This window comes from Hyposmocoma kahamanoa, unplaced genomic scaffold, assembly GCF_003589595.1.
Source record: "Hyposmocoma kahamanoa isolate Upper Pololo Valley unplaced genomic scaffold, ASM358959v1 78, whole genome shotgun sequence".
NCBI lineage: Eukaryota > Metazoa > Arthropoda > Insecta > Lepidoptera > Cosmopterigidae > Hyposmocoma > Hyposmocoma kahamanoa.
The window spans coordinates 24,334,605-24,357,859 of NW_020653945.1; the positions used below are offsets into that span (position 1 = coordinate 24,334,605).

Here is a 23,255-nt window from a genome sequence, read left to right on the forward strand (position 1 = left end):
GCAACCGTTCCCAAATATCGGGAAAATAAAAAGAAGTCATACCGTGGTAAGAAACCTGATACTAGTGATAATCATTTGTTGAGAATATTGGTCAAGATTTGTGCACAATCACGTTAAGTGATTTTAGTATCAACTTGAGTGTACGAGCACCAATTTTAATATAATAATTGCATACTATTGGATAATTATCAATTAATTAAAGCGTTACACACTACTAAAGTTTTGACTTCAAAATCAAAGTCCGTTTATTCCATCCGGAAAAATTTTTACACTTGAAAACGTAATTTCTAAACTACTGCTCATTCACAGTGTCAACTTCCCTGAGAAGAACAAGCAATAAACTCTAGGGATTGCTCTTTTCAAATAAACTTAAATGCTATAATAATACATCTGAATCACATTTATGTGGAATCTAGACTAATGTTGTCCTTTCCATGCATCTTTATCTAACACGTAGTCTACAAATTTGTAATATGACTTTTCAATTAAAATACTTTTGATGCAACTTTTAAACTTATTGTGAAAATGTATACAGTTCCCCATAAAAAAATCATTTACCTTAGTTAAACGAAATCGTGGTACCATGAGTTTGAACTTAATTCTAAGGTTAGTAAAATGTGCTAAGTGCATGGGCTTTATTTTAATTCACCGGTAATTCTGCAAGCTTAGTGTAAGAGCCATTGAGTTATAAAGTTAATTCCTACCTAAAAGTTGCACTATTTTATGAATATAAATCAGTCATACATAGGAAGGATTTCTGAAATTCTGTTCTGTTCTGTGTCGTGTATCACCGTGTATCTCTAGGCCGCGTGACAACTTAATATCGATTTTTTTTAAAAGCGGTTTATTTATAACATTAGATTACATCATGACAATAAATATAAAATAATCTCAGTACAGAGTACTAAAAAAACTGACCTCAAAAGCACGTGGAATTACGTCTATTTGCTAAGTTTCATTGAAATATCCCCTAGTTCGCCACTATACAGGACTTGATACTGGAGATAATAAAAATAGGTTCTCACTACGACACTACTCAAAGTATATCGAGAGAAAAACGCCTTGAATTGGAGAAATAGCAAAATCAACTAAATAATTGCTAAAAGTAATTGCTCCTAAATTAAAGTTAGTCGCTATTTATAAAAATGAATCTTCATGCGTGAACAGCCACCCTTTGAGGTGGATGATTTTCTTCAAAATAACATGGGACCACTATGGAAATACTCCCTTTCCAACAAAAAAAGAATCATGAAAATCGGTTCACAAATACCGGAGTTATCGAGTAACATACATACAAAAAAAAAACCCAAAATAAATAAAATGATAAACTTTAAAATAGGTAGGTTAAAAGCTGTTTAAACTCAAAAATTACGATTGGCAACAATCAGAAATGGGTAAACGTCCGGGTTTTAACCGGATTTAAATGGGGTAAAACCCATTACTGCCCGAAATCGAGAGCAAAATCTATTTACAACTGAATATTTGTCGATTTCCAACAAATATTCAGTTGTAAATTTTTTGCTCAAAGTTAATGATATTATTACAAAATTTTCTAAAGATTCGCTTGAATATCGCAAAAAAAAAAATCGATACAAAGAATCATTAGATTAGATGCGCTTGAATCGATAGTCATAAAAATCGAAGTAGTGAGAATACACCGGATCGTGTGGTGATGTCTTTTTATGTCTAGACAAAAGATTTTTTACATCGACATTTGTAACAAATTCCGTATTCGTCGTTTCTGCTCTCGATTTTAGGCAGAAATGTGTTAAAAACCGGCGCTTTGGGTAAAAGCGCCGGGCGGATTGGTTGAGTTTTAACCCACTGCCCATCTCTGGCAACAATCTTTGTATTGGGTGAGGACTTATGAAAGTTTCTTCATTCAGCGCGCTTTACAATTACCAGATTACATTCTTTCGTCTTTAATTATTAATAAAAAATTACAATATAAACTTACCTGTGGATAGTCTCCGTCCTTAGTTTGATAGTCAAAAACATAGAAAAAAGCTTTTGGGCCGGTGTTGTCGGGAGAGCTAAGGAAGTCTCCAGTCTGTACAAGAGGAGCTACGTACTGAGCGTCGGAAATTGCTAGAACCGCTGCATCCCTGGTGTTTATCGGATGCTGAAAATAACAAAAATAGGTAAGTGTGTACAATTTCCTTTTAAGCAGAATTGACAAGAAACTACTTTTGTAAATAAATGTTTGGAAATACGTTACACAGTTATAATATTTTATAAATTTTTCACGTAATTTATTCAATCAGGTTTTTAATTGAGGCTATGAGCGCTAAAATGGTGTAACTCACATTAGATTTTTTTTTCTAAAATATTTACTTTGAATGATATTAAAGATCATGATTATTTTATAATTATTTGAATGCAATTTTCATACATAAAAAAATTATAATTTAATATTTGTTATACATGAAGACGAATCCAAACATAAAACAATTATGTACTTTAGTATCATTCAATATTGTAGAAAAAAAAAATTACGCAAGTTCACCACTTTCGCGCCAATAGTCTCAATTTAACCTACATAGTTTTTGACATTACAGTGTGCTGGTTTGACATGGCAGCGGTAGCGAGAGGCTTTGCTACGAAATATTCACAAATGTACGAAACTTTCTTTAAAAACCCGCTTTATCCCACTGGTGGGCAAAGGCCTCCCCCTCTTTTCCCATTGCACTCGATCTTGGGCAATATCTGGTCAGTCCTATAAAAAGGAGTACAAGTCATCCCGTCATCGCTAACGTGGTCTATTGCATCTCCTTTTTGTGGTGTAAGGTTCCCACTCAATGGTTATCCTGGCCTACAACTCGCTCGGCATCTTAGACATAAAAATCGTACGTATGTAACGCTCTCTCTCTACTGACAAGCAAACGGTATCTGTAACAAGGTTACCACCGTTTCCGTTTTAATGTTTTATAATTTATCTGCACTATGTTAATCAAAAACCTAGCTTACAAGTGAGCTCCTACTGGCGCAGAATTTCAAATTGGCTAGCCTCTTGAAAACTTTCGAATTTCATATGGTTTCATTCTCGAATTCAGGTTAGCAGTTGAAAGGTAATCTGATTTTAAATTCGTATTATAAAAAATTGGGTAACTATATTACTACGGTAATATGGTGTACTTAAAACGCAAACAATGTCTCGTATTAACAAAGTTATTCAATGCATATTATAGTTTCTAGACTTGGTAGTTTGGAACAGAAGGAATTTGGCACCACTTCGGCGCGTCCAAACAAGAACCGAGTAGTGCCAAGTCATCACGGCACCTTATGTCGCTTACAGTATAATGGACGGAAATAGTAGATTTACTTTTACAAGGTTACGGAGTACTTTTAGTAATTATCTTTCTTGGAGTGCTGAAGAAAATTTTAGAGGTTCTTGAACATTCGTTCTAATTATAGATTTGAAAGCTTGCCAAAGCGAATTTTCTTTAAACTGTAATGCCAAATCTATAATAGTAATTTATTCATTTTCTCTCAACATACAAGGTAAATTTTGTAAAGAAATGTACTGACTATCTCTTTAAATGTTAAACTTATTTATGAGAGACTGGTGCCTGAGAAAGGCATAAAAATGTCCATATTACAGGTCGCCAGGTCTTTGTTACGTGAAATGTACTAGAATTCAAGAAAGTAGCCTGCTTATCGGTTTTCTATCGGATACATTTCGGGGAGTGTGCGCTGGAACTTTTCAATTTAGTTCCGCCCTCACCGTTCCTCCTTCGGTCGACTAGAAGCTCCGGAGTACTCCATTATTATGTCGTTGATATTCCACCTATTCGCACTAAGCGCTTTGCTTCCTCCTTTCTGATGCGTACGGCAAAGGAATGGAATGCTCTACTGGCATCTGTATTTCCCGAAAAGTACAATTTGGCGCAATTCAAGGCTAGAGTGAATATACATTTTTTAGGCAAAGGCGTCCCATTGTCGGTCACATCGTCGCTTAACATCAAGTGAGATTGTGACCAAGCGTGTGTCTATTATATATTTTAAAAAAATAGTTTCAACTCAATTTTACATCAATTAGGTGAGTACAGTATATCAAGGTTAAGAATGGGATAAAAATGGTTGTCAATATAATTTAAACATTTCAAGGCATTTCATATATATGAATACCTTGAAATGATATATCATTACATTTAGTTTTTCATTAAAAACAAATAGTATTGAGATTTATATTACTGTGGCATAGATTAACTTATGTGGTAAAGTACTTATTTGAAAAATTAGACCTTAGCAACAACGACCAAATCAGTGACAAAATCTGACCTAGTTGGTAGCCACTAAAGCTTTTTGTGAATGAGTTCAGATCTTTACAATTTAAAGCACAGCAATTATTATGGCAGGAAAGGTCATTTACCGTGTGCATGACTTATTCGTTACGTTATTTGATACCGTAAAAAAACTGTTTGTTACGAATATCGTCGCCTTCGAGGCGTGTTATAAAAATTACTTCACTCACTGCCTATTATCGATGTACTGTGATTTCCTAGTCCAATGAACTAAGCACAATTCTATATTGGAAACTGCTCCGTCCTAGGCAAACGTGATATTTTGTACGTTTCTCACTGTTCTGTTTGTACAAAGAGGGAGTTTCATAAAACGGGGTGTGTATGGAAAATGTAATGTATGTGCATGAATTCTTGAACAATCTCAAGTCCTGTTTTGTATCTCTAACGTAACATGATTCTATATTTGAAAAACTATTTGTGCCTTTGTCTTGCTTTTTTGAAAAATATTGCGAAAAGCTTCCAATTTTTTTTTTAATTTTCAGACCATTATGTCATTTACTGGTTTCTCTTTTTGATAAAATTACGTTGGACGCTTTTTATGATATCAAGTCACGTGCTAACCCATAATAGTTGCAACGCCACTCAAACTTTAAGTCGTAAAGCCCTTAAGGGCACTTCCACTGCGCCCTTCATATTGAGATATAAAGTTGACAAGTCCCATGTGTCTGTAATTTCACCAGCATTCAAATTGGCAGCAGAAATATATATGGTGGTAGAATTTTTCTGGACGAACTCTTTCACAAGGAGGTCCGCTGCTATTATAGGCAATGTCGTCCTTCTCTACCGCTGTGTGACGGTGTGATCTCCTTACACCATCATCTCATCTCTTTGTATCGCCTCTCTCCGCTTGTATCCTACCATTTTTTATTTTAAATTTTAAATTTGAACTGTTCCATCTCCCTTCACTTTCTCATTTTGTTTTCGTACCACGGTCACTCCCAGCTCGACCGCCACAACAGTCTGAGCTGTTAATAAGCTAATCATGTGTAAAAATTTATAAGTCTACACCCTTCATGTATCTATTTCTGTAATTCAGTTTCTCGGCCCATTTAGGGGTAAGTGCCTTAATAATAAAGTGTAGGGAGTGTTTTATACTGTTATACCTGTTTTTTTACATATACCTTTATATTGTTATAGCCTTTCTTTAAACTTTACTTCTTTAATAAATTTTGTGGACCCCATTTCATTGTGTTTCCCATTTCATTGCCGTGAACCTGTTCACGGCTAGTTAGGGTTACAACCCTTTCAGCTGTATCTGATTTTGTTGCCATAAGTGAATTAGACTTATGCGGAGTAATAGGTTAGCGTGGTGTGGACATGTTATGTGCAGGGAAGAGTGATATATATGAATGAGGAGGGACATAAGGGGAGAGGAAAACTAAAGAAATGATGGATGGATTATGTAAAAGATGACATGGATAAGAAAGGTGTGGGTATGGAAATGATGGCTGATAGGCGAGAGTGGAAGAAAAGTACATGTTATACCGACCCCACCTAGCGACGATTAAGAACAAGAAGACTTATGAACTTACACAGTTTTCGAAATAAAGCATTATCTACAAATTCTCGTATAGCATGCTCTTTTTTTATATAAAAACGCACATACTCATAGCCCCATACTAGGGAAACCCTGTATCGCGGATGCCATGGACACACACAAAGACAAATTACTCCCAAACTCGTGAGAAATTAATATAGGCCATACAAATACTTTTCCCGGTCAGGAAATCCAACCCGAGACCTCTGTGTAGTAAACCCGGTCCCCAAGCTTGACAATTTTAAAACATTTCAGTTAAGTGTCGATACGTCGAGTGCCAATAATAGGATTTTGTGCGTTTGGTATTCTGCTAACAGTTCAGAACAGTGGTTTGTCAGTGACTAGCCGTCGAGCAACTGCCATTGCTATTCTTTAGTATTCTGCTCTTCAATATTTACATACTCTAATATTTCACCCGGCCCGGGAATCGAACCCGGGACCTCTGCGTCCGGCACGGCAACCGTTCGGCCACAGAGGCAGTTAAGAGGCTATACTACTTCAAATGACTGGTTGAATCCGCATAACAGTGAAAATGTTGAATCAAAAAAAAATATATAGTGAAATTGAGGATGTACAATGACTGAAAAGAAAACACAAACTAAAATTCGAAATTTTACAAGACAACCCCTGTATTTAATAGGTACTTTTCATATGCCAATGATTGTATTTATACCAACTAAACTAAATGGAACACGTATAATATAAGATATAATTTTTCAAATAGCTTTAATTTCGAGTTCTTAGGTTTTCGCGATTGTTACACATAGGAAATGAAACTATTTTTCCGGATTTAAATCGCGTATATTTGTTTTTTCAAACAAACCGACGTTTCGGGCCCTTTACAGGTCCCATGGTCACGGTTGACTGAACCGTGTCACCGAACCGAACCGAACACAGTCAACCGTGACCATGGGACCTGTAAAGGGCCCGAAACGTCGGTTTGTTTGAAAAAACAAATATACGCGATTTAAATCCGGAAAAATAGTTTCATTTCCTAAGCTTTAATTTCGTTTTTAAAAAAAATGAATTCCGAAATAAAGCCAGTGTCCCTAACTCTCGGCCAGCTCGACCTAAGTAAAATGAACCGTATTAGTACGGGAAAAAAATTAATTCGAGTAACAGAACAATAAACTTAAGTCTGGATGTTCCTAGAAACCAAACCAATTTAGTAAAGCAAATTTAGTAAAAAAAAAAGTCCTACAGGGACCTCCTCCTTCTGCGCCCACCTAGGAAACCTAGGAAACTTGAAGGTATTTTTCCTTTTTATAAGTGTCTATACACGTAGCCGCAGGTCATGAAATAACAACGAAAAATGCGTGCGCTTCTCTTCGGCAGTCCGAGCAAAACAAGCAACGGCTTTTTAGGTCGTATTGCATGGATATAAAATTTTCGGACCGACTCAAGCCGATTTCGCTTTAATGAGTGTTGTGACACCCTAATAAATAATGCAGGTAGGTTAGATTCTTTTCACGACTGAGGTTTATTCCAAGAGTTTATACCAAAATTTAAATTGCACGTTTTTTATCACAGCTTTTTACCCCTTTTGATGAAACTCCGCGGTTTTAAACAAAATTTCCCTCGGGATTTGACTTGTTTAGCAGTCTGGATTGATTTTGATTAGTACTGCGGTATAAGAGAGAGAAAAAAAATTGTTTGAAGTAACGTCGGAATCAGTTTTAACTGGTATTGAGTTCTCGTGACTTTTCAACAGAGAAAGTTGTCAAGAAAAGTGGAATCAACAACTCAGTGATATTTTGCAAAATTGAGCAAATTTCGTTTCCAATATTGGTCTAATCTAGCGCCTAACCTCTTCAGCTAACCAATGGACCATCAAATGCAGAAAGTATACCATTAATTCTTTTATTCTTGAACCTGAATCCCCAACTACATATATATCGCCTCTCTCACTTAAAAATTTCAATTATCTTTTAACACATACGAGATATACAATACGTTTCCCTAGTGCGGGGCTGTGAGTGTATTGTTATGAGTGAATTATGAGTGTGAGTGTAGAAATCGCGAAAGTAAGTATTCGGTAATTCAAGAAATATATATTATAGGAAAGCTTACGAACGAAGGCAGAAAACAAAAAGATAACCATCAATCATCCATCAATGAATTGTGGTGCACAGATAAACCTACTCAGGTTTTTGTTGGGCCGCCATGTTTAAATTATAGATAGCTCAGAAGTACCCCAACCCCACCAACGCAGGCTTCACCATAACGTGAACGTCGAGCTCCTTAACCACACAAATAGATATTATAAGACGTCTAAAGCGGATAAAACCATTTGAACTAGTGTACTATTAGTGTATAATTAAACTAAATGAACATGACATATATATAAGTGTTTTCGCCTTAGTAAATAATAAGAAAATTGGCAGTGGGTGAATTCTTAGTTTACTTTGTTTATTTATTACTTTAAGTGAAATGTAAATTACTTATTAGTTTTGTATTTGACTAGATTGTAATGCATTTATAATGTACTTTACTAGTACTTATAAATAAATGAAAACAAAATGGTTAAATTAATCAATGGTTTTGTTTTGTAAAATTTTTTAATTGCAAGAAATTTAATTGTAATTGAGCTTTTCGGTGGAGGAAAATATCGAGGAAGTCTGCATACCCGCTCACGCGATGCGCTCATCCTACCGCAAAATGGCGGCTATTTGGTTTCGCAAATTAGAAAAGGATTCAGTTTAAATACAAGCTTTTAAAAATAAAAATTATTAATATTCTTCTGCATTAATTATTATTCTGCATTGCTAAATAAATACCCTTAGTACTACAACAAAAACATCTCAAATAAAATGCAGTAATACACCGCAAATCCTGCACTTAAAAAACACTAATGAAATTTTTGGTGTACTTGGGTAAATATGATAATATTCCGTTTGAGTGGTTCTAATGTTTACCATGAAATTACTCCTTAAAATATAGTTTATAAACATTTATAATCAGGGTAAACTTAAAAAACGCAACTTACGGTATGTTTTCAATAAATAAACACCGCCATCACCAGCCCAAACAATATCACACACGATTGTCGTGACGTATTTTTTAAGTTGTTTATTTTTTTTAAATGACAGACCCAGGCATTAAAAACTTTATGGTTTGCTAGAGTAGTTACCGAAATAGCAATTAGTATTAGTTCTTTTACCTGTTATAACTTCGATATCCGATAAATCAGTATAAAATCACCACCGGAACCTCTAGGTGTCGTATGCTTCCAGAGACGCATGAATCACGTGAGCGGATACATCGGCAATGTTATTTAAATGATATTATGATTAAAGTTCTCAATTCCTACTGTGAGATAAGGCCTCTGCCCTAACAGTGGAATTACAATAAACTAACTATTATTTTAAAATAATTTATTACAAACAAGAATAAACTCACCTGTACAGTCCTTTCCCAATCAGTATACTCATTGACGATAGTAAAGAATATTTCACTTAAATGATATGTGTAAGCATTTCTGACATAGGTCCTGTAACAAAAACGCATCACTTAGTATGACGACTATGTTACCAATAACAACCGATTATCTGTCTTGTTTTCATTGCCACCCGTTCGAAGGAATCGATTGTAGTGTTATACGGTTTTAGTGTTAGCGACTAGCGTGCAGCGATTGTTAAAAAACCGACCTCAAAAGTACGTGGAATTACATCTATTTGACAAGTTTTATTGAAATCGGTTACCGGAAAGTGCGTGAACGGAACTTGACACAGGAGATAATAAAAATCGCTTCGACTATTCAAAGTATATTGAGAGAGAACAACGCCTTGAATTGGAGAATAGCAAAATCAACCATTAAAATATTTGCTCCTTATAATAAAATTTAGGCGCTATTTATAAAAATGAATCTTCATGCGTGAACAGCCACCCTTAGAGGTGGATGATTTTCCTTGAAATTAAATGGGACCGCTATGAAGGTTTCCAACAAAAAAGAATCATCAAAATCGGTTTACAAATATCGGAGTTATCGCGTAACATACAAAAAAAATACATATATACAGTCGAATTGAGACCCTCCTCCTATTTTTGAAGTCGGTTAAAAAGAAGATACTTCTTTTTCATTTCTTTCCGTTTAGAAATAAGATATGTATTAGAAAATTTAAAATAGCTATTAGTCATTTAAGAGGTTTGGGAATATAGCTAAACAACACCTTTACACGACTTCTACGTGTTTGGATGACAAAAATCCGAAGTAGAGGCCTGTTTAGCTCTTATAGGTTTCTTGATCTATGTTGTTTGATATATATTTTGTAAATTATAACTGTTTACATTATGTTCATTTACAAAGAACAACCTAGTTTCTTACTGATTATCACGATTTCTTTCGAATTTCACATGTTTTCTAAGAGTTATGTTGTATGTGAGTTGAGAAAGAACCATTCTCTCTCTAGGCTACCATCGCTCTAAATGGTCAGATATTTCGACTCATCCGAAGAACAAAGTGCAATGTGATTATGTGGTGCTTTCGTGGAGAAAACTGGAAAAACGATGTTTACCAGTTTGTGATTTTATTTGAAATGAAGACATGACAAACAAGTTTATTGAATAATACATAAGAACACAAATTTTGATTACAGAATATGAAGTACTATCTAGCCAGTATTTCAACAGAATATACAACGAAAAGAGCTTAAAACATAATCCGTTATTCAAAAGACCTATATAAAGGTGTTTTCAGATTTTTTATGTATTTATTATTTCGTTTTGGAAATATAAAACCAAACTACAGTTGATCTTGACTGTGGATGTCCGCAGTCAAGAACAACCAATGAAATGTACAATGTCCCGAGAATAAGTAGCATCTTGCACGTAGGTCTTTGTTCTACGGATGAGTCGATTTATTTAAAATATCTATAACATTTTCAATTTGATCTTCCGTCACGACTTCAGAAAACCATCTTCAAAAAAAATTTTCTTCTTCACCTTCTTGAAGTAGAAGCGTAAAGTTAGTATACTATATGAAATTACGAGTGTTGCCTATAGGGTAACTACGGCATTTACATGCAGGCTTCCTTCTATTATGTGTTACTTTTAAGTTTTTTAATTTTATTGTTAGTCAATTTTGGTAAATAAGTTGTCGTTGAAGTAAATAATGGGTTTATCTATCTGGTTAACTTCGTTCGACACATCCAATTTTATCTTTGTACCCAATCGCTAGTCGCTTCCACTAAAACTGCAATTTGCCCAACCCTGGGTTCGCAAGCGTCAATTTGCTGAATAAACATGGAACTTTACCTTATTATTTTATCCCTTCTTTCACCCTCAAATCCATTTTGTATATCCTGAGCAGAGAATTTCCAAAGTGCTTCGCTCGTGACCACACCAAAAAGGAGATCATATTTGTTCTGACCTACTCTGATTGCAAATATTCTGTCACCACTCCTTTTGTCGGCTTTTAAATTATTCACTCCTGAGACACTGGTAAAACCTTGAAGGTCATTTGGGATGAAAAACGTGAGCAGTTCTTTTGCATAGTCAGTCTTAACTACAACTCCGTCAACTGATGGTCCAAAAGCTGTCAAATAACTTGGAGTGCTGATTTCTGCAGACATGAGTTCTTCTAAGGGTACTTCTCGAAGACAATCAACGATTAGCTCGTGGTCTTTGACAATGTCTTCGGGGAGGGTGCAGTTCGACTGCTTGGCAAGTTGGACGGAGTAACTGACGGGGTCTTCTACTAACGCCCAGGAACTGAGAGCTGAGCCCGACAGGAGGATTGCACGATGGAAAAGACCTGAAACATTTGCACTTGTCAACATTTTTGCACATGTCACATTTACATCAAAAGATCATGATTACTAATAGTGATAACTATAGTGTCTTTTGTGTGTCTGGTTGTAAAACTAAATATTTATGTAACGTAAGTAGCATTCAACTGCCTCCGTGGCCGAACGGTTACCATACCGGACTGCCACGCAGAGGTCCCCGGGTTCGATTCCCGGGCCGGGAGAAATATTTGTATGGCCTACATTTATTTCTCTCGTGAGTTTGGGTGTAATTTGTGGTTGTCTATGTGTGTGTCCATGGCACCCGCGACACAGGGTTTCCCTAGTGTGGGGCTATGTTGAGTGTGTGCGTTATTATTATTATTATTATATTATTGACTTACAAATAAATGGACGACGGGTCTAATACAAAAACCACGAAAAAATGTCCCAAGTCAACCTATTTAAACGTAGTGACATGTAAAGGATTATGAAAAAGCTAAAACGTTGAATTTAAATTGTAATGTCATCGCAGTACTGTCTAATTTTGCTTGCTTCGCTGTCAGTCGAACAAACGAAGACTAAAGCGTTAACGACGCTCTGTATACGGTTTTAACGCCCTATAAGTTCGGACAATTTTAGCGCGGACCCGATGTCCATATAATTGTAAGTCAATGGTAAGTAGCATTCAATTTCATGACATTATATTTTATTGTCAACCCAGGAGCCAACTTTTTTTTTAATTATTCAAAGGTTAGCTGAAAGAATACCCTTCATGAGATAATTAAACAAAATAAATAAAGAAACGGGATTACATTTTTTGTGTTTTAAACTCTTTGTTAAATTTTGTAATTTCTTTAATTGTATAATAAATTTTTTTTACATACATGATTTTTTTTTTAAATCATTGCGAAAATCATCGCGTGTGTCGGTTATATTTTGTTGATATTAAAGGTTTTGTTTTAACTTCAGTAATGTTCAATAGTAAAAGCCGCCAATTTTCGACTTGACCGGTGTTTGTTTTTGGATAATTATGTCATAGTTCTCGTTATTATTTGCCGTTTGCCGTCTGTAGTTGTCCATATTGGATATAAGATATAAAGCTCTCACTTACCAGGCATGACAGTAGGTGAAATCATGAGGAAATTAATACAAGCAGCGCCGGAACCATGTCCCAACAAAGTGACATTGCCAGAGTCGCCTCCGAACAGAGCTATGTTTTGCTGTACCCAATGTAATGCTGCTATTTGATCCATAAGTCCATAGTTCGCAACTCTCGCTTTCATGTGCGGTATTGGATTAGCGTTAAGGAAACCTGTGAAAGATATTTCCAATTAGAATAAATGAAAGCTAAATCAATAAATACAGTAGAAATCCTTAGTTTGCGTGCCACGTATGCCAACAGTTCGCGGAGTTCCGCAAACTTGAGGTCAGTCTGCCATTTTTGCTTTTGTACGTTATGGTCGTGTCAATTAACTAGCCCAAAAGTTCGAAAATCACAAAAATTATAGTTGCACTTGTAACATTATCCATATCGGTGTTTCATATAATCATTAAGTCTTATTAAATTTAATTTTTATTAATTTTAAATTTTCTGTTTTTCATTTTTTTTGTTACAAGAAGTTAAAGTAAACCTTATACCGCTGCCATAATTATGGTCGCTTCTTTTTTGGAGCACTTAGTAAACTTTTACAATTCGTCATCACCGCCGTTCAATTATTAACTGCTATATGGCAGCATATTGATTGAAATTTCAATATAAAATCAAACAATGGCATTGAACTTCTAACGATAAACCAACAGGGTAAAGTTTTAATTATATTCACACAAACAGTCAGTATTTTTTGTTTGGTTAAAGTTTGCACCTCGCGTCCATTAGCCTACCTTCTATAGCGGTAGTATGTCGAAGGAAACTCTTACGACTTGATAGTCGAGCTGATGAGAGCTTGTGGCCGAATAAAGGGTTCCGACTACCAACTTCGTGCTTTAGTTTCTCTACTCCACATGCTATCTCGCGACGTACATTGGGAGGAGCAGTACCCGCTAATGGGTATAATAATGAGAGAGATGTGGGCTTCAAGCATCCCTTTATCAAAAACCAAACAATTAGTTATGCTAGTCAAGTTATAAAATTTGAAATAAAAAATTGAATGAAAAAAAACTAATCGACTCCTTACTTTCTCAAACTTAAAGTGTAAAATACTGACCGTTATTTCTCTCTACATTCTCGAGTCATGTAAATTTGTTAGGAAGCACCCACAGTTTTATTCACGTCTGACGAACGATAAACGAAATAACAGAAACTTAAACAAGCTTAGAGTACCTTTCTCCAAAATGAAATTAGTTACGTCTGGCCCGCACACCATGTTAATTAGAATTTGTAACCACATACCAAATTATATCAAAAACCTGGAAAGATTTTCACAATTTACTAAAGAACTAAAGGCATTTCTTGTTAATAAATGTTATTATGACTTACATGAATTTTTTGACGATACGTATGATGACAAATAACAATAATAATACAAATAAAAATACTTCGACATCTCTTATTAATAATTATTGAAATTAATGTATTGTATAAAGTAAGTTTTCTAATTAAGAATAATGCAATGTAATAATGTATATAATAATGTAATGTTGTGATATTATATTGTAATGTAATAATTTAATATAATTAAATAGTGTGATTTATGAATTTAGCCCTAAGATGTTGCTATGCCCTTGCAGGGCGTCACATGTATACCATCAACTAATGTTCCATCTTAAATTTGTAATGTGATATGCAATAAACAATTGAAACTCGTATCTTAAAGCATAAAGTTAGATAGAAAAAATGGATTGTATATACAAATTTTGCAGGATGATTTCACATTGGCCTCCTTTTGCGCAGAGGTTATGTCGCAAAAGGAGGCCGCGGAGCGGGTGCGCGAGGACGCGATAGACGTGCACCCGCTCCGGCGCAGACGTACGGGGAGAAGGCGAAGGCAGTTCGCTGCTCGCCTGATCCCCTAGTGAGACCAGCGGGCTCTGGACAGGGACTCCGGAGTCTGCATTGCACGGCCTCACTCGTCTGGGGGGCGGGTCGGAGGACAACCGACTCGCCCCTCCGTTGGCGCGGGAGCCCTGGCGTAAGCTAGGGCGGCCGGGCGGCGTCGTGGTGAATGTTCACTGATCCCACGGCGCCGACTCAACCGGCGAGAGGGAAACCCGGGGGGGTTTTAGTGGGGTAGTCCCTCCAGTCTGGAGGGAGAGTCCCCACATTACTCCTGAGTCTCCCTGGGCTCAGGGGTATCAATAAAGATTTCGCCCCCGTCAAAAAAAAAAGAAAATAGGATGATTTTACATCACATTTCCTTCACATTTGCAAGCTGGCTTTTGCGTATTCTTAAAATAATGCATCAAAGTTAACACTCTTGATAGAGAAATTTAAAATAAATAGAAAGTTTTGGCATCACCTGAATAATCACTCTTAATAAGATACGATACGAGATACGAGTTTGAGAAAGTAAGGCATCGAAATGTTTGATCGTATTAATGCAAAACAAAAGGAGATTAGCATTGACTTACAATTACATGGACGTCGGGTCCGCGCTAAAAAGTGTCCGAACTTATAGGGCGTTAAAATCGTATACAGAGCGTCATTCACGCTTTAGTCTTCGTTTGTTCGATTGACAGCGAAGCAAGCATAATTAGACAGTACTGCGATGACATTACAATTTAAATTCAACGCTTTAGCTTTTTCATATTCCTTTACATGTCACTACGTTTAAATAGGTTGACTTGGGACATTTTTTTCGTGGTTTTTGTATTAGATCCGTCGTCCATTTATTTGTAAGTCAATGGAGATTAGCAAATAATTTTACGTTAAAGCCAGAGACAGAGTAAAAATTAAAACGCCGTTCATTGAGCGTAAACCTAACCGAATTGCAAAAAAGTAATTGGTCTCAAAGAATTAGGTCGGCAGCTTAGCATAGGCATTTTAATTAAATTCTAGGTTATTAGTCCTGATCGCAATTACGACATTTAAACTTTGAAGATTTACTGTTGTTTCTAAACGCGTAACTGGTCTGGAATACAGTTGTCTCTTTCATTTTCTTTGAAAGAGAGGTCAAGGACAAAAAGACACTCGTGTATTTTACACAGTTGACTGAAATTCACTAGGAATTCTGTTTCAATTGTAGGGTTTTTATTGGAAATGAAAATATCGATGCTCGAAAGGAAAAACTTCTAACATGTGTTTGGAAAATATTACAGGAGAGCTATTTAAAGTAATTTTTTTAGGAAAAACATCATAGCTATAATTTTATTAGTTAGTAAAATCAGAGGTATTCCTTTTCTTAAAAAAAATACTTTAAAATCGCTCTCTTATCATATTTTCCAAATGCATACTAGGTGTTTTAACTTTCAGGGGTCGATATTTATTTTCGGATCGATATCGTATACATATTTGTTTTTTCAAACAAACAAGCCAGCCGTGACCGTGTGACCTGTAAAGGGCCCGAAACGTTGGTTTGTTTGAAAAATAAAAAAACAAATATACGCCAATTATTAGATCCGAAAAAATAGTTTCATTTCCAATTACGTAACAATAGCGATTATCGAGTACTCGATATGAAAGGATTTTAGTTTTTATTTTGGCTTGAACATGGTTAGTAGATAAAATCAACAATTTGCTGACTTTGACTTGATCTCGCAACATTATACGAAGGCGCCAAATTGTCTGATTACGTGAATATATGTGGAAACGATTGGAGACCATTTTGGGGGAAGTACGAACAAGGGACAGCGAAAATTAGGTACTGAAATAAAGGCAGCTTACTCGGGTATGACATTCGTTTTATATGAAAATTTTATTAACCTCTCTCTAGATGAAAGCAAAAGTTCAAAGAATTTACCTACCTCATTTTTTCTTGGAGCAACAATAATTTTAAAGTATTATTCACTCTCATATAAGGAACCTTTTATAAATCTAAATTGAATATCAAAAACAGAATATTTAAGTAGCTTCAACGGAGAGATTGGAGGTTGTGACAGGTTACAGTGTTACAGGTTCCACCCGATATAACTTTGAATACATAATAAACAATAAGGTCATAATAAACAATGAGTCGAAGGTGTCTGTGTGCGCGCACGTTCAAATGGGGTTAAATATAATACACATGACCTAGTATATTTGTCTATAAACGCAATAAAACGCACGACCACATTTAATCAATGTATATGTTATATCAGATGTGGAGTATTTATACGATTTGTATTGAATGCTCAAAGGGGCCCCTACATAATCGACTCACATTTCCACATAACCCTTTTAAAGAAGTGAACTGTTTTGACCCAAAATAATGTGCAATCACGCCAACTAACGGCTTTCAAACTTGGCAGTTCCTTGTACTATGATTAGGTAATGATACTCCAGAGGCATTCAAAACACCACCTTAAGAATATGTTCTATATGTTGTTATGACAAATAGACTACTTTTCTGTTTATACCGCTTGTAATATTTGAGATATAGAACCATCCAAGAAAGCTGCCACTGAACGAGGCTGCTTACAAGCAATAGGAGATGTTCTGTAATTATTTAAGATTATCAGAGTGATAAAGAAGTACTTACCCAAAATACCCAATCTATAATTGATAGTGATGACGACAAGGCCTGCATAGCTAGCCAGGACAGCGCCATCGTAGACGTTGCCGGAGTTCCACTCGAACGACTCGCCGTGGATGAAGATCACCACTGGATACTTGGCTTGGAGAGTTGGACCAACTGGGACAAAGATTTAAAATCAATAAAATGTAATTAAATATGTTCACAGGTTCATAAATAATCATAATCACGGACAAAATATCAGACAATGAAAAACCGATGTACGAATTAAAGCTGGTCTCATAAGTCGTCTAATACGCTTGCTGTTATCTAATTCATTTGGTATAGTATGATTAAACGCGCTCGTATTCGCAACTGACGTCTAGGCGCCTATTTTGCGTGGGTCCAAGTGGCGTCAATTTCTGCCACCCGGGTCCAACCTTAAATTTGCTGCCTTCTCTATTTTTCCGATTACAAAATTAGTTCGTCGGGCAGGCTCCGCTCGATTGTGTTTTTATATTCGCCTGCCATCGTCACCTCTGCGTTATTCAGGTTATCTCAAATAGTGGCATTTATTTTCTAATTTTAAGTGAAAAATATTATGTTGACTCCTATCGCCGTCGCCCCCGTTGCTGTTTCACCCGGGGCTATGGTCCCCTTTGTGCCCCATGGTACGTTGCTGGTGGGTTCTATTGATATAACACTAGAAGTATAGTTTAAAAACATCCGACAAAAAACAGTGTACACTAAAAAGTTAATAAAGACCTATTTAAAGAGCCTAAATAATTCTAATGTAACTAGAAAGAGGAGTGACAGTAGTCAATCGACTGTCTTAATTGCAGCATTAGGTCAAAGTTACCGTATAATTGTAACGTCATCGGATTCCCGTAGTATACCAAATTTCAAATCCTTCCGACAAGTGGGATTCATCGAGTATATAACCAGAAATAGAGACGATGGAAGGGCCATCTTTACTCATCACTTTTAAATCTCAACTCTCGTTTGCGCTGAAATCACAAATTAGAAAGCTGAAATAGTGCAGCGCCAATAACTGACCTGTGTGTACGTCTCCGTATATTCCAAAAATATTCTGTATTTATGGTAATAAAGATAATATTATCTGTAACAATGGGCAAAAAGCAAAATATCTAATTACAAAACAATGGAATCACATTTCATCGGTAATTAAATATTAAATATGTAATTTTTCAATTTACGTCCACAATAGCAAAGCTCAAGTTAAACTGGTCGATTTGAAGTGAAACAATCGATGACACCCGTCACTTGTTTTGAATTTGGGTTGGCCAATCGGAGTGCAGTGGTTACCGTAATGATTTGGCAGAATAGTTTTCAAACAAATTAAATGACATTTCGTCACTATTACTGGTTATATACTCGATCGTGGGAGTAAAATAAATGTTTATCTTACGACTGAGATCTCTATACCAACTGAGAAAAAGGCTAATGATCTTTAAACAGCTGCATTTATGAATAGAACCTTCCTGACTACGAGCGCACATGGCGTACTTTTTATTGCGGCAGATTTCATACAGTTACTTTTGTAGTGATCGCGGAGATGACGCGTCATCGAAACCGAGGACACGGTTTTCTAAAACCTGTGGATAATGTTTACTGTCTTTGTAAATAGTAGCCTAATTTATAATATAATTAAAAGAAAAAATACTTAGAGAAGTGCGACACCCGTAAGGTAAATAAATTAAGGTAACAACAGATAATAAGTACGTGATGACTATGGTACTGTTATTCAAGGTGACACTTGTCTCTTCCTGCAAACTGCTGTGTCTGACATCTTTGTCGTAGTTGTCTAAGATGTACACGATTTTATAATCAAGTAGCGTATTTCCCGCCTATACTTCGCTCGGAGAATAGGGATGTCACAGTATTATTTTAATTGTACCTACAGGTTGTAAGCATAATTTGAAAACATTAAAGTATTTATCACAGTATTCTCGTACTATATTATAAAAACAATATAATGATAATAACGTACACACTCATAGCCCCGGACTAGGAAAATTCTGTTTCGCGGTTGCCACGGACACGTGAAGAACCAAAAATTATACCCAAATTCACGAGAGAAATAAATGTAGGCTATAGAAATATTTCTCCCGAAAACCGAACTCTGCGTGGTAGACCAGTATGGTAACCGTACCCAGGCAGTTAAAAATAAGGTCACATCTGCAAAATTACAATTTATCAGGAAAGTGGTTTAAAGAGTTGTCGATAAATTTTTATGCTTCAATAGGAGACTTATAAAATTTTATTTATATATTACATAATTTGTTTAATGTAGTAGGTACTTTGATATTGGCATTGGGGCTCTTTTGTACTGCCCTCCTTGTCACATAACTAACGCATTTGCATTTAGGTAACTTTAGAGATAAAAAAAATATTTTTCTTTGAAAAATGTCAATTACGCTGTTTTTGTAAACAAAACTGAAACTATCGAGTTCTTAGGTTTCCGCGATTGTTCCACATAGGAAATGAAACTATTTTTCCGGATTTAAATCGCGTATATTTGTTTTTTCAAACAAACCGACGTTTGAAACCACCAACAGTCGAGCGAAGACCTGCCATCTTACCTTACGTGAGAGGTGTTACAGACAAGATCGGAAGAGTCCTCAGGCGTGCATCCATCAAGACCTATTTCAAGCCCCTAAGGAAGATTTCTCAGTTTCTGAGACCCGTGAAATGTAACATCCCCTTACAGGATGCAAGAGTTTACAAGCTTGACTGTGAGTGCGGTCTCTCTTAAATTGAACAAACAAAGCGAAGTATATGTACCCGCGTCAAAGAACATATAGCTGATGTCTAACACCGTCGCGTAAACAAGTCTGCAGTCTGCGAGCATGTCATGGATAAACCTACACATTCAATGAAGTTTGACAAACTCCAGGTCCTTGCAAAAGAAGTCCGTTATCTACCCAGGATGCTGCGAAAGGCCATTGAAGTTAAAAAATATCCTAATTTCAACAGGGAAGATGGTTTCTCCGTACCACCAGTTTGGGATCCAGTATTTCCTCTAATGAAAAATCCCAAACAGACATAAGACTGCAGTACTAATTAATATGTTTGAGTTTATTCTAATTTCTATTAATAATTAATAATAAATTAAACTTAATAAAAATTCATTCAATAAAATAATTTGTAAAACTTAATGTAGCGTAAATTGGAATGTTTTGTTTGTAAAATTAAAAATAAGGTATTTAATTAATAACTATTGTAACTATAGTGAAAAAATAGGGTGGTTTGCATTAATATTAGACATAACTGGTTGAAGACTGTACCACCTCAGTCAACCGTGACCATGGGACCTGTAAAGGGCCCGAAACGTCGGTTTGTTTGAAAAAACAAATATACGCGATTTAAATCCGGAAAAATAGTTTCATTTCCTAAAACTGAAACTAAATAAGATATAAAAAACCGCTTGTATATCGGTTGCAGATTTTGTTTCGCTAATTCCAGATCTGTTAATAACTGAATTTCGCCAAAAATGCCAAAAACGTTAGTTATTATACGGAGGGTGTGATTTCATTACTAACCCATTTGATTCCCGGGCCAGGAAAAATATTTGTACGGCCTACATTTTTTAAAATAAACAATAGACACACGCTTGGCTACAGTCTCGCCTGATGTCAAGCGATGATGTGACCGACGATGGTATGCGTTTGTCTAAAAATTACCTATTCGATCTACCCTTGAATAACACTAAATTGTACTTTTCAGGAAACACAGATATTACAGACTACACAGAAGGTATACTATTCCATTCCTTTGCTGTACCCATCAGAAAGGAGGAAGCAATGCACTTAGTGCAAATGGGTGGTATATCAACGACATTGTGAAAGTGTTCGTCCAGTGATATCAGCATTACTGTGTTCCGGTTTAGAAGAGTAAGGGTGCTGGTGAAATTACAGGCACATGAGACTTGTCAACTTATGTCTCAGGGTGACGGGCTCAGTGCACTTCAAATCTTTGCGATTTAATGCGACTTGTTCGTCCCGTTACTTGATATTATAAAAAAAGACATAAGGATGGAGTGTTCCGGACCATTCAGTCGACCGAAGGAGGAACGGTGAGGGTGGAACTAAATTGAAAATTGCGCACACTCCCCGGAAATGTATCCGATAGAAAACCGACAAGCAGGCTATTTTTCTGCGATAGTAGAGATTTTGTAGCTTCGAGTCCACAAGAGAATTGTTGAACGTTTATTTATCTCGCGACTTTGAGTATAATTTGTGGTTGTCCATGTGTATGTGTCCCTGGTGCCCGCGATACTGAGTTTCCCTAGGCTTCGAGTTTATGCGTTATTACCATTATTATTGTTATCTCGATCAGTGTTCAGATTTTACATAGTTAAAATGTGTTGGTTTTTGTTGTATCTTTGAACCACTATGCTCTTCAATCACCAGTCTCTTCGGGGGAGTGGGTTCATATCCCACCGTCAATATGTTTCATATTAATGATACACAGCGAGTGTGCGACAATAACTGGTTTATTCTTTTTATACATCGTTACATTAAACTTACCCCGAAGAGGTCGAGTTTCACAATATTTCTAGGTAAGATTGGCATTAAAATTGGCACACGATTTAAGGTTGGGAACTGGTAAAAACATCAAAACAAGACGAGCAGCATTGCTCGCTTCAAGCGATTAAGCAGTGTGTGACGACGCAAACAAGGTGAGAATGACGGGCAACGGAATTAAATAACGATTCAAAATTTGAAAACAAGTGGCCAGGAACCAAAGAAAAGATGATAAAAAGGAGGAATGACAATGGAAGGAGATCGCATCGTCACACACCGCTACATTAGATTACTTAAATCTACCCACAATATTGAATTTTGTAACGTAGTTGGAAAACATAACACAAAAAATATTTATCTACCACATTGTCACTGCAAGTAAAATAAAACTGTAAATAAACGAAAGAAAGAAAAGAAAATTGCAGAAAACTTATCTGTCCTAATCCGGAGATTTATAGCGTCTCAAAAACGAGCAGATAGAGGAATCTTCCATTAGACAATTTTAGCTGCGTTTTCCTTGTAACCTATTTATTTACATGATAGATGGTTGTAAACGGAGGTCATTTAGAATCCGGAACAATAAACAATCGAATAACTTTTAAAGGTTTTAAAAGTAACCTTAATGGGTAGATACATGCAAGATAGATAATATATTATAAAACGATTTTCATAATCAAGAAATTCTTGAAATGTACATCCTAGAGTACATCCTATCGTGTAACATATCAGCACAATTTTTAGACAATATCTTCAGATGTACCGTATATTTTTGTAAGACCATTATTTAATAGTAAATACCCAAATCATTTGATCTAGTAAGACAGTTTTTACCGCTTCTCTTGCGGTTCTCTTATTTATTCATGATATTTCTCTACCATAATGTTCATATACTTTTTGTGAAAATATGCCACTAGTTTGTTATTTATATTAATACAAATATCGAACACGAAGAAAAAATCCTTCAATCTCGAACGAGTGTCTCTTGACAATACAAAGATTTGTAACAGACTTTCTTTTGTAACAATCACATAAAGAAATTCATGAGAACTGCTGATTCTCTCTGCATATCAGTTGATTAAAAGTGCCCTCGGCATAGCAACAGAAACTTTCTTTATTTTCTTATAATACCAAGTGATGGGTAGAACAAATCGTGCCCTTGGTGGTAAGTGACACCCCTGTTCATAACAGTTGCAGCGCCACTCAGAGCTTTAAACCGCAGAGATCGGAGGGGCAATGCCACTGCGTCCGTCACCCTGCAACACAAGTCTTAAGTGGCTGTAATTTCACCAGCACTGCTATCCTTCAAAACCGGAGTAATGCACACATTGCTGTTTCGCGGTAGAAATAGGTAAAGTGGTAGTACTTCCCTGGATTAACCCTTTCACAAGGAGTTCTACTACCGCTAAAGCTTCGATTTGACACTGGTCCGAGTTAAACCAAGTGACAGAGGTCTGTGACAACCTTGTACACTCGTTGATTTGAGGTCAGAACCTGAACTTATAAGGTTCCTGTGCGCGCACAGGTTATAGTGCCATTTTCGTATACCCTAAGGTTCG

The 23,255-nt window shown here is 36.0% G+C and overlaps 1 protein-coding gene across 1 annotated transcript in view; it reads right to left on the reverse strand.

The window, feature by feature from the left end:
* The window catches only part of LOC113232812 (neuroligin-4, Y-linked-like), a 53,320-nt gene that overhangs the window by 8,250 nt on the left and 21,815 nt on the right, over positions 1-23,255 (reverse strand). Inside the window, exons 3-7 of the mRNA XM_026467628.1 lie at positions 17,180-17,332; positions 12,679-12,879; positions 11,095-11,593; positions 9,241-9,331; positions 1,958-2,122 (exon numbers count right to left, since the gene is read on the reverse strand). Of these exons, the coding sequence (XP_026323413.1) occupies positions 1,958-2,122; positions 9,241-9,331; positions 11,095-11,593; positions 12,679-12,879; positions 17,180-17,332 (1,109 nt within the window). The remainder of the gene's footprint in view (positions 1-1,957; positions 2,123-9,240; positions 9,332-11,094; positions 11,594-12,678; positions 12,880-17,179; positions 17,333-23,255) is intronic.